This window comes from Barbus barbus (genome assembly GCF_936440315.1).
Source record: "Barbus barbus genome assembly, chromosome: 33".
In the NCBI taxonomy this organism is placed as follows: domain Eukaryota; kingdom Metazoa; phylum Chordata; class Actinopteri; order Cypriniformes; family Cyprinidae; genus Barbus; species Barbus barbus.
Window position 1 is genome coordinate 27,233,513 of NC_136761.1, and position 15,849 is coordinate 27,249,361.

The following is a 15,849-nucleotide window of genomic DNA, read 5'->3' on the forward strand; positions in this document are numbered from 1 at the left end:
CTAGGCGGCCTGCCACTCGAGTTTATCCAGCCCCTTGCCACGCGGGCCAAGGCCTGGAGGGCCATCCCCGGAGTGTCAGAATGGGTTATACGGATAATAGAACGAGGTTACTCACTCCAATTCGCTCGCAGACCCCCGCGCTTCAGCGGCGTGGTCTCCTCTTCTGTAGACGGCTAGAACGCTCACGTTCTACGTTCAGAAATCATGATGCTGTTGGAAAAAGGAGCCATAGAAATGGTTCCTCCAGCTCAGAGCGAATCAGGCTTTTACAGCCGTTACTTCCTCGTTCCCAAGAAGGATGGCGGCCTCCGGCCCATCCTCGATCTCAGACGCCTGAATCGCGCCCTCGTGAGGAGGTCGTTCAGGATGATCACACTGAAGCAGATCCTCTCGCAAATTCGCTCAGAGGACTGGTTCTGTTCCCTGGACCTGAAAGACGCATACTTTCACGTCCAGATAGCCCCCCATCACAGACGATTCTTGAGATTCGCCTTCGGGGGAGTGGCTTATCAGTACACGGTCCTTCCCTTTGGACTGTCCCTGGCCCCACGCACTTTTACGAAGTGCATGGACGCGGCTCTTTCCCCTCTCAGGCAGATGGGAATCCGCATTCTCAATTACCTCGATGACTGGCTCATTCTGGCCCAGTCAGAGGTACAACTACTCTCACACAGAGCCCTCCTCCTCAGCCACCTAGAATGCCTGGGGCTCAGGGTCAATTTTGCCAAGAGCGCGCTGTTTCCCAGCCGACGGGTGTCGTTTCTGGGAACAGTTTTGGACTCAGCTCAGATGAGAGCTGTGCTAGCGCCGGAACGCGCTCTGGCCATTTAAAAGCTCGCAGCCTCCTTCCAGAGCGGCACCGCTCGCCCCGTCAAAGCGTTTCAGAGGATCGCCGGTGCTACAGTTGGGCCTGCTTCGCATGCGGCCCCTTCAGCGCTGGTTGAAACCACGGGTTCCGCCCCACGGATGGCGACATGATCGCCTACATATCAGGGTGAGCCAGGCCTGTGTAACAGCCCTGGTCCCCTGGAAGAACCCACGATGGTTCAGAAAGGGTGTGACCATAGGGATGGTCTGCAGCAGGAAAGTTGTCACAACAGACGCCTCCAACATGGGTTGGGTGTCCTACGTAAATCACCAGGGAGGTCTCTCCTCGAAGCGCCTCTTCCTTATGGTAGAGCGACTTCTGGAGTGGGCTCAGCTCAACTTGCGCTCGCTGAGAGCAGCAAATTGGCCGGGCAGATTGAACCGAGGAGCGGATATGCTATCACGGAGCAACATCCCCTCAGAAGAGTGGATGCTCCATCCGCAGACGGTTCAAATGATCTGGAGAATCTTTGGCAAGGCCGAAGTAGACCTTTTCGCCTCCAAAGACAACTCTCACTGCCCAGCCTATTATTCGAAGGTCAAGGACGCGTTGGCCCACGACTGGCCCAACCTCCTCTATGCATTCCCTCTGATCGCTCTGATTCCTCAGGTCATCAGGCGAATCAGGGAACAACGACACAAGGTCTTGTTGGTGGCCCCCCTGTGGGAGAACCAGCCTTGGATGTCAGAGCTGACCCAGCTGCTAACCGCAGCCCCCTGGCCCGTGCCCCTGAGACGAGATCTCCTCTCTCAGGCGAACGGTTTGTGGCACCCTCGTCCCAAACTGTGGGCGCTTCACCTCTGGCCGCTCAACGGGAGCCTACCAGCCTCCCAGAGCGAGTGCTAAAAACCATTTCTGAGGCTAGAGCCCCGTCTACGAGACGCCTCTATGCCCTTAAATGGGCGGTTTTCTCTGAATGGGGTCTAAACCGCGGTGAGGACCCCCCTACATCTGAGTTGGCGGTGATTCTGTCCTTCCTGCAGGAACTGCCGGATAAAGGACGCTCTCCCTCCACACTCAGGGTGTTCGTATCGGCTATAGCGGCCTTCCACGCCCCTATTGCGGGCCAATCAGTGGGTAGGGACAATGCTATCGTCCGCTTTCTAAGGGGTGCCAAGAGGCTGAATCCGCCTCGGCCCCTTACTGTCCCTACATGGGACCTACCCACTGTGCTGAGGGCCCTGAGGTGCCCTCCTTTTGAGCCGCTCCAGTCCACGAACCTTTGGTCACTGTCGCTGAAGACTGCTCTGCTACTAGCACTAGCGTCAGTCAAGCGAGTAGGAGACCTGCCGGCGCTCTCTGTGAGCCCCGCCTGCCTGGAATTTGGGCCAAACGACTCCAAGGTCGTCCTAAAACCAAGGCATGGATACGTACCTAAGGTACTTTCCACTCCGTTCAGAGCTCAGGTCATCAAACTCTCCGCGCTTCCTCCCTCCGAGGAGGACCGGGAGTTAATTTTGTGATGCCATGTTAGAGCCCTACGGATCTACTTTGAGCGTTCCGCCTCCTTCAGGCGCACGGAACAGCTCTTTGTTAGCTTCGGTAACCGCGCCAAAGGGCTTCCGGTCACGAAGCAGAGACTCTCTAAGTGGATAGTGGATGCCGTTACGCTGGCTTACTCTTCCTTGGCCCTTCAATGCCCCATTGGAGTACGAGCCCATTCGACTAGAGGCATTGCCTCGTCACGGGCCTGGTCTAGCGGTGTGTCTATTACAGAAATTTGTGCGGCGGCCGGCTGGGCCTCGCCGTCCACATTTGCAAGGTTTTATAAGCTGGATGTACCGGCCTTGCAGGCCAGGGTCCTATCTGCTTAGATGATTATGACTTACGTTGTGGGAACAACCCTAACGGAGAACTCTTGACTGCACGGGCACTCAAGCTCTCTGATGGGTTCCTTACATATCTCAGCCCTGAAAGTGCTGAGTATGCGAGGAATACATGGAATGACCCGGGCCGAGCGTGACCCCTACGAGCTCAGCTCGCTTTAGCCCGAGTATACTATTATACTTCCCTCTGAGCATGGAATGCTTATGGAGGTATTTTACACAGTCGTTCCTCTACCATAGCACGGCGTGATTGAATTGTGTTCCCATAGCGTCTTTAGCAAGACGCAGTACGAGTGGAGTATCGATAGGGAACGTACTCGGTTACTATCGTAACCTCGGTTCCCTGAGATACGGAACGAGTACTGCGTACTTTGCCGTGCCAGGTAGCTGCACGACTCAGTCGTCGCTTCAGTCGAAGTAAACCTGAGGATCCTATGGCCAGACGGCCGATTATATAGCCAGATAACCCCGCCCATTCTGGCGGGATCTGGCGGGCTCCGTCGCCATAGGCTCATGCAGCTCCGCTGCCGACACATTGGTTCGTTTTTAACACACTGCACGAACCAATGATCGTGCAGTTTCACTGCGTGATTGAATAAGGCTTCAGTAAAGGAGAAAAAAGGCTTTTTCCCATAGCGTCTTTAGCAAGACGCAGTACTCGTTCCGTATCTCAGGGAACCGAGGTTACGATAGTAACCGAGTACGTTTCTGTCACTTTTGATTGATTTAAAGTCATCCTGGCTGAATAAAAATATTAATATCTTGTTTTGCACTTACCATAAACTTGTGAATGGTAACGCATCATGTCTTCCATATATTAAGTAGAAAAAACAGTTTTCAACTGATAAAAATAATGTTTCTTGACTGGAATAATGATGCTAGAAATTCACATTTGCCATTATGGGAATAAATTACATTTTAAAATATATTCAAACAGAATCAGTTATTTGAAATGTTATCAATATTTCAAAAATATTAAAATTTTTGCTGTATTTTTATCTAATAAATGCAGCCTTGGTGAGCAGAAGAGAATGCTTTTTAAAAACCATAAAAAAACAGTTATTGCAAACTTTTGGCCACCATAAATTGCTTTATGTAAATGTACTGTAGATGCGCAAAGTGCAATTATTATTTGAATGGTAGCACCATAAAGATACATACAAGTCTGTAAATGCTTTAACATTGCACTATATGCATGTATATTATAGGCTTAAAATGTAACAGGGTCCCTGGTCAGAAAGAGATATTAGATATGCATGCTCTACTGGAGAGAAAAAAAACATACAAGTGGACTACATATGGCTATGGTTCAAAAATAGACTAAGACATTAAAAAAATAAAATAACATTTATAATTTAAGTGCTTATTTATTGATGTTTCAGGTCTACATACAGCACACAGAGCCAGGACTGCTGGTAGCGAACTCCAGTGGCTGTCGCTGTCACTCCCTGAATGGTCTCGGTCAGCAGATGAACTTCAATAGAGAGAGAGAGAATACAGTAAAACACATTCCCTGTTTTTTTAAAGACAGTGGGTCTTCCATTAAGCTCATCCTCTGAGGGTTTGCCCTGGATTTCTGGACTGCTAGACTAGATGACCTGTGGCCTCTGGGGCAGATGGCCCACTGCTCACCGTTGGCCTCCTGTCCTCCGGCGTCTGTGAACAGAGCGCTCATGACCTCCTCCGCATTGCAGCTGCCCTGGCCGTCCGTGGCCACATGCTCCAGCATTCTGCGCAGCACTTCATCCAGGGAGGCCGCCCTCTCGTCCAGCAGGATGCTGGCCTGGGCCAGGAACCCATCCAGATCCCGGTGAGCTCTCACCTCCTCCTGGAAATTCACCAGCTTTACATACTGCAGCAAGAAAGAAGAGCTCTAAATGGGTCACTTGGCAACGAAGCCTGTTTAACAATGATCCTTTGAATCTGGTTCTTTTTAATCAAACATAAACCAATTCACAAAGCATCTGCATTACTTTTACACATACTTTTATTTGAAGTGAACCCATTGGCATTGCTGACAGAAGCATTGCAGTACTGTATTTGAATGTTTGTAAGATTAATAGATATTTATTTTACTGGACCACTGAGTGATTCTGAATCAGTGAATCATTTTTTTTAAACAAAACTTGTCCAAACAAACCAATTCACTGAAATAAATTACCCATTATTAATGGTATTGTTTGTAGCTTGCATATTGAATATGCAAAGCTATAAATATGTGCATGTACACTTTGATTGTTTAAAGATAAACTAAGATAATTTTAAATAACTGGAATTATTCATGATAATTTTATTTTTATTAAAATAATATTATATATATATGATTTTCTGAAGGACCATGTGACACTGAAGACTGGAGTAATGATGCTGAAAATTCTGCTTTACTATCATAAATAGCTGAAATTTAAAAATATATAAAAATAAAAAGTTATTTTAAATTGTAATATTATTCTACATTATTACAGTTTTTATTGTATTACTGCAGGCATCCTTGATAAGCATATTAGACTTCTTTCATAAACATAAAAAAATAAAAATCTGAATTAGAAGTGTACTTGTATTTATGAATTACATCTCATAACTTTAGACCATAAAAATGAGAGAAATGCACGACCATAAATACATCAATTAAACAATGGCTGTAAATGATGAACGAGCCTTAGTAAGAAAGGCTTACTCTTCTTGATGTATGTAGAAGGCCAAATCCTGAAGCATCAGCGTCTATTCATAGGAGGAAAAGAGGGGAAAAAATGATAAATTGTTAAAACCCTTGTGCTGTTACATGGATGCATGAGTTTGAAGGACAGACCACTGAGCCAGGCCTCCCAGAAGAAGTGTTTTCCTTCATTATCTCAGAGCCCTGAACTCTGTATTATGTCTCGCTGGTTATAAATAGTCAAAGAGTCTCCAAGTCTGCAGCGCAGACACGTCAGAAGTGCATTGTGGTCCCTGAACCCTGACACCACAGTCACTTAGGAATAAGACCTGGCACAGCCTGCTTCCCCAATGCCGTAAACACATCAGCCCAAATATGAAAACAATACTGATTGTTTTTAAGGCCCGAAGCGAACACAGAGAATTTCTGATCGGCGTGGAGGAGGCAGAGCTGCTGCAGACGGATGAGACTGCCGGGATCCGTCTACACCTCGGGCAACAATCACAATGATTTTTTTGAGATTTTTGAAGTACTCTCAAAGAGAATCTCATCTGAGCCACCCACCCACACACACACACACACACACACACATACATCACACACAGATCCAAAGCAGCGCTCAGATGCATCACACGCTCTGACCTGAGATGCTCGGCTGAATGTTCGTCTCGTAGTGACTTCTGTCCATCGGGATGCCGAGCGTGTCTCGTTTCCTCCGGCTCTCTTCTCCGCTGTCCTCTGTTTCTCGCAGCTCTGAGACATCAACATGTCACAATAGAGCTCCTTAAGTAGGCCTTTCTTAGCTTTAAGATGATTATTATAATCTCATTTCCCTGCCTAACTGGGTCTGACGTGACCTTTTGCAGCTGGTAGATGAAATATAGCACTGTGCATTAGTATATGGAGGCTGAGAGGTGTTCACTTCCTGTTCAATGAATCATGCTCGTTTTCATCTCGAGCGTAGAAATATTTATTTAACGCTATTTATGGTGTGACTGCAGATGCATCCCCCTCAAAAAAATATATGCACCATCTGTTAAAGCTACACAATGCACCCATAGCCTCATAAAAAAACCTACTCAAAACCAGGCACATGGAGCAATATAACCATAGCCGTCCCAATAAATTCTTTCTTTGCATGGAAGAGTATAATCATGACATGAGCTAAACTACATGAGGAATAAACCGAGGTTGCAGCTGTTGGGGTGATGCTCTGTGAAGTCTGTTTACTTGCCGTCTGCGGTTTTGATGCTATTTACTGTGCGTTACGGTGAATTTGAGCCAGTTATATTTAATAAATTCACACTCGATCAAGACATTTCCTCTTACAGTATTTCACACGTCGGATCTCACCCTCAGCCTTCGTAAACCAGATTTGTTTGTCTACCAGTTGACATGAGAACTCGCTAACTGAACTTGGCATGGTAAATCTTATTTACATAATGTTTGGTTCTCACCCATCCTTTGGAACAGGTGGCCATTTCTTGTCTGCCCAGGTGATGAAGCATCTGTGGAAGAAACAGGTCTCAGTTGATCAACTAAACATTGTCATGCAAATGAATTTCTACATATACTTCAAGGTGTGCTAGTGTGACGTTAATTTCAGTGGTCAGAAGAAGAATTATCTTACAACATCACCACATTTCAAATAAAGGAGTAAAAAGTACTGGGCTGGTTTGAATGTGGTACTATAGTACTACAATTTTTTTGGGACCTGTATTAAAATGCATCAAGGGGAGAATTTCACAAAAGCTGTCAAGAACATTCCAGGCTATATTTAAATTCTAAAATCAAAGGAAAAATAATTTTTAAGTCTGCATGGAATGGAAATATGATGGTCCTGTCTTGCCTAATTCATCCATCAGAGTTAATTGGATCTCATGAGTTACAGGATGTTGCTAATGAATAATAAAAAAAAGTATAGTAATGATGTACATTTATGAATCATTTATAATAAACACTGGAATATTTAAAAAATAGAGAGAATTGTCCATTTTGATTTCATTTTTAAAATCATTATGATAATGCAATTACTCCATATTATTTATTAGTTTTATTATTGTAGTATTTCTAGCACTGCTTTTAATTTATGCTGATTTAAATGACCATGCATTGTATCACAGTCATTTATATTGTATTACGGTAATGATAATCTAAATCAACTGTGAAGGAATTTAAAAACTTAACACTTTATTTTAAGGACCAATTACGTTCACTAATAACTAGCTGCTTATTAGCATGCATATTACTAGCATACTTGCTCTTTATTAGTCTTTATAAAGCACATATTAATGCCTTATTCTGCATGACCATATTTTAGATCCCTTAATCCACCTCATACCTAAACTTGACAAATATTCTATTCTAGTGTTACCAAAAAAACAAACAAATAAAAAACTTTCACTACACTTTACAGTAGTGAAAATGTGAGGAGGAAATTCCATGCAACTCTGTCTACTGTAAGTAGATGAATAATAAATGAACAGTTGCAACGAGCCTTATTATGGCACTGAAGAGAGAATAGAGTGTAGAGCAGCCATGAGTCACTGAGATCCTGACTTTTACCCTAACACTTATTCTAGGCCCTCAAAGAGACTGGGATTTCATGAAAATTTCCCATCATTGAAATTCATCCAATTTACCCCAGCCCTCATAGCGTCATGCATGGAAGGCTTACGGCCACATATTTTCTTCAGGGTGGATGGGATAAAGAGGTCATTCTCTGCACAAAATGGTATCGCGGGCTGGAGGATATTCTTAGCACATGGTGTTTCTATCTCCAATGACCGCGGCTTCACCGTCATCCTGCCATCTTTAATTTAGCAGATAACTTGCTTTGTTATAACAGTCCTCACATTAGACGCTTTGAGCCTCAGGGCAGATCGCTGGCCTCGCAACCCCGCAGGCTTGGACAAATTGATTCGGTTACATCTTCGTGACAAATTATCATTTATTGTACAGGAACTTGCTAAATAAAAACCGGGAATTTTCTTTTGAGATGTGTGACTGTGAACGCTTCGAGGAAATCGCTAACCTACTGGACTTGTTCGCCCCACAATCTGGTCATGTGACACCTGGGATTAGAGGAAAGATTGTCATTTCTGGTCTCACTTCAGGACCCCATCAGCCCTCGGGCCACACGAGTGCTGTAATGGCTGGACATCCACGCTGTGTGTGACAAAACGGTCTCTGAGAGTCCTTAATAGATGCCTTAAAGCGATGTTCTGTGTTCAACACAGCTCAAGCTCTAGAGACAGCATCTGCAGCAAGCAGCCAAAGAAAATAATAACGCAATATCGCAAGAGAAAGAGTCTGTTATGACCGTATTAGGCCGTAGGCACGAGGCTAATCACAGCTAATCACTCTCGCAAGTGTGAAATTGAATTTGATATGCAAAGATTGAACAAGCAAATATGTAAATAAGTAAGGAAAAGCAGAGGAGCGTCTCAAAGACTGTTTGTGAGTGGATCTAGCACTGCTAGCTGCTGTAGCTTGACCTGTACCTCTATATCACGTTATTCATCCACTTTGTAACTAGACACGCTCTGTTCTTTTTAAAGACGTCTCTACTGCTCACCAGGTGTGCACTTATTTGATCTTAAGTACAGTAAAAACAGTAAAGTAACTGTCTATTAGAATATATTTTAGAATGTCAATAATTCCTGTGATTTCAAAGCTGAATTTTTAGCATCATTACTCCCACACGATCCTTCAGAAATCATTCTAATATTCTGATTTGCTGCTCAAACAAACGCATTATTATTATTATGTTGAAAACAGCTGAGTACATTTTTTCAGGTTTCTTTGATGAATAGAAAGTTTGGAAGAACAGCATCTATCTGAAAGAGAAATATTTTGTAACATTATAAATGTCTTTATCATCACTTTTGATCAATTTAAAGCATCCTTGCTAAATAAAAGTATTAATTTCTAAAATTATAATTATTCTATAATACAGTAGTATTAACCCCCCTAGTTGTTTTAAATAGTACAAATATTTAACAACATTTCTGCTTTTGCTGTATTTTGGATCAAATAAATTCAGGCTTGGTGAGCAGAAGAAACTTCTTTAAAAAAACATTAAAAATCTCACTGATCATAAACTTTTGACTGGTAGTGTATAACTATAGATATTTGGCTTTGCTGCATAATTGACAATATATATATATTTTTTTGATTTATGATTGATTTTTGTGCTTTGTAATCATAAAAGTAACAAAAGTGTCCAGAGAAATGTATCAGAATACAAGTAACAATTTTCTCTTTAAAAGTCAACAAAACATACTCGAGTAAAGTAGAAATATAAACTGTATTTGTAAAAGTATTTGTACTTTTGTTTCTTATGCACTTCTAGCTGTTTCTGGTTGTGAATGTGATGAACTTAACTCGTTCAGCACATAGACTTGAAAGGGATTATCATGTACCATATTGACGAAAAACAACATATAGCACAAAGAGATTGAAAATATATCACATTCTTTGTTATTGACATCATGGAATGCATGCAACATTACATTACAGCAGGGTTTCCCAAACTGCATATAAGTGGTAGGATCATTTCGAAAACATAATTTAAAAGAAAACAAGATAAGAATGGGAGTATAACAATAAATTATGAATACTTTATTGCCATTGTATGAGTAATATGTAATAAAGCATAATCAAAAAGTAACTAATCTAATTATAAGCATTGTAGAATAATATAATCTAATTTCAAGTACTTTTCAAGTTTCATTTCTGAATAAATCAGTGTTTTTTAATGAATCAGTTGAATGAATAATTAAAATGATGACTCGCTCACAAGGACAGTCGCTGGTTGCTAAGTGGAGGTGTATCAGTTGTTAACTTGTGGAGCGAGTTACTTAGAAATTGACAATAATAATAATGCGCAGATGTGTCAGTCTGTCAAGACAAGTGAGATGATAAAACAGTGAAAAGTCCCAGTGTTGTTGATATCAGCACACTTGTAACGCCACTCAGCTAATATCTTTAAATCTGATAACATGTTCTCATTGCCATCATGTAAAACATGTAAACATATTTTGCTGACTATCCCAAACACATCCCCTCTCGCTTGTTGTGACCTTTCTCTGCCGCTTGCCTCACTAGACTTCCTGTTCGCAGGCTCACTGATTTCCTGTTGCTGACTGTGCTGTCCTGCGCTGTTGACAGAAATAATAGTTCCATGAAAAGGTCTGTACCTTTCGCAGGAACTACAGTAAATTGGAACTGACCCTAAAATAGTTGGTCTGTTCCTTAAGGACGGACAGACTGAATATACTAAATTAAGCATGCATGATTCCTCAGTGAAGAGAGCTTTTCTTTTTATAATAATAATTATGTATAATAAATAATTGTCAAAAAGCCCCCCCCCCCCCCCCCCCCCCCGCCCCAATCAATTCAATCAGCAGGAGACAATCAAGATTGCTGTAAGAGATTTATTCTGGCAATCTCACTCCTTTTTTTTTTTTTTTTTTTTATTAATTCAGGATTTGTTCTTGTGCTTTTAATGCAGTCATGTTTATCCAGCATATACAGATCATGAGATCTGCTTTGCAGCTGAAAAAAAAGTGCAATTTGATTTTATTACCAGCTGAATCATGTACCTAACTCATTCTTACACCTGTTTAAATCTAATTTTGCACTGCAATGAACTTAATATTATGAGTAACATGAGTATTGGCTAAAAACTTCTTAGAATTCTTAAAGTTCTTAGAAAATAATCCTCTTAGAGAAAAAACAAATCCCATCTCAGTATGACTCAAAATTTCAAAGTGTTACGTTACTGTCTGCAACTGCTGACTTTTCTTATTTTCTTATTTATTTTTCTAAATGCTTATTATTATGCCATATGCAGTGTTGATTATCACATAATAAGAATCAATGATAATGCACAATCCTTCAAAACACAGATTAAAAAGAGAAGCATTTCTCTTGCCTGGTTATTTTCCAGCCTAAGCAAATTCAGACAGATCAAATAATTTTACAAATTGCCCATGAGGAGACAAACTCATTCATAAATGAGCTCAACTCTGTCCACTTACAGGTCTCCATCCCCGCTGAGCATGACTCTCCCAGCATCCAGTCGAGTCTGTAAGTTTCCAGAGTTGACAAAACACTGCTCAACTTACCGGTCGGCACAAAATGAAGCACTTCTTTGCTTTCCATCATTTTCCTCAGAAGTGTATCCAATCAACCCATCACAAAGTTTACTGTGTGTCTGCTCACAGCTCTACCTTTAACCTCAGCCAGCACTTGAGTCTACAGTGAGCTCAGTGCACGTGAAACAGGGCGGGTTTGCTTTGCCTCTGGGTCTCAGTGCCTAACAGTGATCAGACAAAACTGAAACCCAACACAACTCACACAGTAAGATATTAGCTCTTATTAATGCCATTTCTAACAACAATGAAGAACTTTACTGGAATGGTAAAAGGTTAGGTTTATTATTAAATGTTAACACAAATGTTAAAAATATATATACTGTATAAAACAAAAACTCATGTTTTTTTCAAAAAAAAAAAAGAAAAGAAAAATAGAAATGCTGAGATTTCTATTTTAAATAAATGCTGTTCTTTTGAACTTTTTATTCATCAAAGAATCCTGAAAAAGGTTCCAAAAAAAATATTAAGTAGCAAAAACTGTTTATAAAATTGATAATAAATCAACATATTAGAATGCTTTCTGAAGATGATCTATAGATTGTATTACATTGTTTGTCAACGCAGTTATCCAGAATATGATATTTAGTTCAAATTGAGCCCTGCACTGGGTTTGCCTGGAGAATATGGGAAACATCTGAGTATTAACTAACTTTCATGAATTAAACAATTTCTTTCCACCAAGTAGATTGAAATTTGAGAGCTGATATGAATTTGAATTAATGCAGGATAAGTGGTGGCAAGGTGGAAGGATAATTCAAATTTGCAGTCGAGATCATGCTACCAGTCCATTGAGAAATTAACCTGGCATCACATCGGTAATAACTCTAATCTGCTCAATTTGGCGAATTTACACAAAGCACCTCTTGAATAACTGAAGAATATCATCTTTAATAATATTCACAGTGAGCAATAATGACTGAGTGATTGGAGTAACAAATACTGTAAAGATTTGAAGAAATCAGATAAACTAGCAAAGGTGAATTATAATTTTTTTTGACTTGCCATCAACTTTTTTCATGTAATATTTTGAGTAAAGTACAGAAAGTTTACTGAATCAGAATATACTGAATTAAGAGCATAAACTAAAATGATGTAAATGTATATTCAACACTTATTCTTTCACAATTTACACAAATAAATAAATAAATAAATCCTTGAGGTTCACCCCTCCCTCTTTCATTCCCTCATGTGTGCTTTCCATTGGATTCCTTTAGAATAATGTAATCATTCATGGCATACCTGCTAATTATTTTTGTAGAGGTTAGATGCCTTGTAAACCTTTATTTTCTCATCTAAACTTACATCAAAGAGGTGCTTTCACAAAACTCCTCCGGCGCTCTGTTAAAAATGTTTGTGAGTTAAATGTCAGTGAGTCTTAAGCAGATTGAACGCCACAAAATTATGGCAGAAAAACATGCCGCGTGGCAGTAAAAGTTGTTGGTGGGCATGTTAAATGTACAGGCCTCAGGTGTGCAGCGTTAGCTCCTCCTGAAGCGGCGCAGTGAGTTACGCCTCTGCTGCTAGGGGGCGACTCAGCTGCATTGTGACAGGATTCATAATTATATGAGTCAAACGCCACCTCAACCAACAATTATCACATTACTTCAAGTCATACTGCAAGTGTTTTGTTAAATAATAGGGTTGCATGCATACATGCATTATTAAACTTGTGTACTGGATCATTTCTATAGAAAATAAACTCTTTGTTCTCTAGAATATTCCATTTGTTCACTAACAATGTATATACATGCATGCTGGAGAGTTTTTTTCTTGAAGTTATTTTCACCTTAGTGACATTTAACCACATCTCAAATGATGTATTGTGCAGCAGGAATAGTTCACCCAAACATGACAATTTGCTGAAATTTGTCTCACCCTCAGGCCATCCAAGAAGTAGATTTGTTTGTTTGTCATCAGATTTGGAGAAATGTAGCATTACATTTAGAATTACACTCAGCAAAGGATGCTCTGCAGTGAATGGGTGCCGTCAGAATGAGAGTCCAAACGGCTGCTAAAAACATCACAATAATCCTCAAATAATCCACACCACTCCAGTCCATCAGTTAATGTTTTGAGAAGACATGAGTTGTATGTTTGTAGGAAAAAAACCCCCAACATTAAGGTGTTTTAACTTCAAATCATTGCTAATTGCTAAAATACGAGTCCTCTATCTATAAAATCGCTTCCTCCAGTGAAAAACTCATCTGGTCTGAATCAGGAGAGAAAACTGCACAGATCAAGCACGGTGTACAAGTAAAAACAGTCCAACACAGCTTTAATCAAATAGAGGGTGGATTTTGATGTGAGAGACAACAGGATAGAAACTTATTCACTGGAGGAAGCGTTATTATGGATTACTGTAGCCTGAGGCGCAATCTGCCAGTATTTGCATTTAGTGTAAATAGAATGTATCACTGTTTGCATTTAGCTTAGTGTAAATAGCATTTAACATCATTCACACATCAGATGTCCCATATTGCATCTTATTTTTCTACATTAATTCTTTTTTTTTTTTTTCGAAGTCTGTGTCTGTGAAAGGTTCAAAAATATATGAAGAATCACTTCTGAGACATCAGCCAGAAGTTGAAGAATCCTCTGTGATTATAGAGTTTCTGACTGTCTGTTTTAGTGAATGTCAACAGTGCCCTCTACTGCTGCAGAGTCAAAGGACCGCGGAGTGACTTATTAAGCCAGACTGATTATTATTTACAGCAGTGGTTTTCACTTCTCTGGACCCTCGGCCCTGCACATTTTCTATCTCTTCCTAACATAGATCCGATCATCAGCTCATTAGCAGAGATTAACATACAAATGTGCAGTGCTGAGCAGAGCAGACTCTGAAAAACACACTGTAGTCGTGTATGCAGTTTTGGACACTCAAACGCTACTTGAGTTTAGAGTTCAGAGAAGAAAAATAAAATGCATGAATTGGCTATACAGAGTCACTCCACTGCATCAGACATGAAAGACAATTATACACAGACTCTATGTTTAAACTGGTCATTGTCCAGTCCTGCTCCTGAAGGGCCACTTTTTTTTTTTTTTTTACTTCCAAGCTGCTCCAACAGATCTGCCTGGATGTTTCCAGTAATCCTGAACAAAGAGTGCTTCCTATTTTGAAGGCTGTGTCCTTCCTGTACTAGTACTTCTGAGGCTGCCGGCACATGAACACTGGTAATTCAAAATATTTATATAACTCTGTTTATATAACTCCTATACTGTATATATAATTCCTCTGTGTATCATTAACAGTGCTCATGAAACTTTTAGTGTTTTACATAATTGACAGTTTAGCATTAAGTGATTAATTTACAACAAAACAGAACAAAATGCATTAATCTCCAGGAACCATTTATTTATTTAGTTAGTTATTTATTGTCTTGCATCACATAAAATTGGATGAGCTCCATAAAGATTAATTTTTTGCTAATTCTGTTTTGTAAATTGCAATGCCTGCAAAAGATTATGGGTGAGTGGACCAAAAAAAATATGAATGACTAATGAATGAATGAAGACGCCAAATTGGGAAGTAAACAAAGATCCTCCTTCACGGCTGGTGAATTATGTGTTTTTTTAAATCATTACAAGTGATGTCGAAATTTGAAAATGAATGAGTCTTTTGATCTGTTTTTGTTAGTCAATCGCTTGATTCATATTGAACTAATCACTCTGGACCCCTCACATCCAGCACACTCCCTCTTTGAACTGTTACCGTCTGGTCGACGCTACAGAGCTCTGAGCACCAGAACGACCAGACACGGGAACAGTTTCTTCCCTCAGGCAATCCATCTCATGAACACTCAATAATAAACATGGAACAGTATTCTGAACTAGTGACAGTTCAATAGGAAATCAGTTGAAATACCATTGATGTGAATGTTACATTTATCAGTATATTGCAATAAATATTTGAGAAATTATTGTTATATCTGATTGCATTAGTCTGTATAGAGTGATTTTCAATGTAAAATGAGCAAATAAGCAGATGAACACAAAACAGCAGAACAATTGCGACCCTGGAGCACAAAACCAGTCTTAAGTCGCTGGGGTATATTTGTAGCAAAAATACATTGTATGGGTCAAAATGATCCATTTTGCTTTCATGCCAAAAATCATTAGGATATTAAGTAAAGATCATGTTCCATGAAGACATTTAGTGAATTTCCTATTGTAAATATATCAAAACTTCATTTTTGATCAGTAATATGCATAGCTAACTTCATTTAGACAACTTTAAAGGCGTTTTTTTCAGTATTTAGATTTTTTTGCACCCTCAGATTGTAAAAGACTTTGTTATGTTTGCTCTAGAAAGATGCCATAGAAATAAAAGTGACTTAG

At 40.3% G+C, this 15,849-nt stretch overlaps 1 protein-coding gene across 1 annotated transcript in view; it reads right to left on the reverse strand.

Annotated features, from left to right (window-relative positions):
• LOC306852934 (solute carrier family 4 member 11-like) overlaps nt 1-11,618 on the reverse strand; it is a 32,814-nt gene extending 21,196 nt beyond the window's left edge. Inside the window, exons 1-6 of the mRNA XM_079390047.1 lie at nt 11,482-11,618; nt 6,808-6,858; nt 5,993-6,103; nt 5,372-5,415; nt 4,327-4,546; nt 4,087-4,168 (exon numbers count right to left, since the gene is read on the reverse strand). Coding sequence (XP_079246173.1) covers nt 4,087-4,168; nt 4,327-4,546; nt 5,372-5,415; nt 5,993-6,103; nt 6,808-6,858; nt 11,482-11,521 — 548 coding nt within the window. The 5' untranslated portion in view covers nt 11,522-11,618. The remainder of the gene's footprint in view (nt 1-4,086; nt 4,169-4,326; nt 4,547-5,371; nt 5,416-5,992; nt 6,104-6,807; nt 6,859-11,481) is intronic.
• Nucleotides 11,619-15,849: the final 4,231 nt, after the last annotated feature.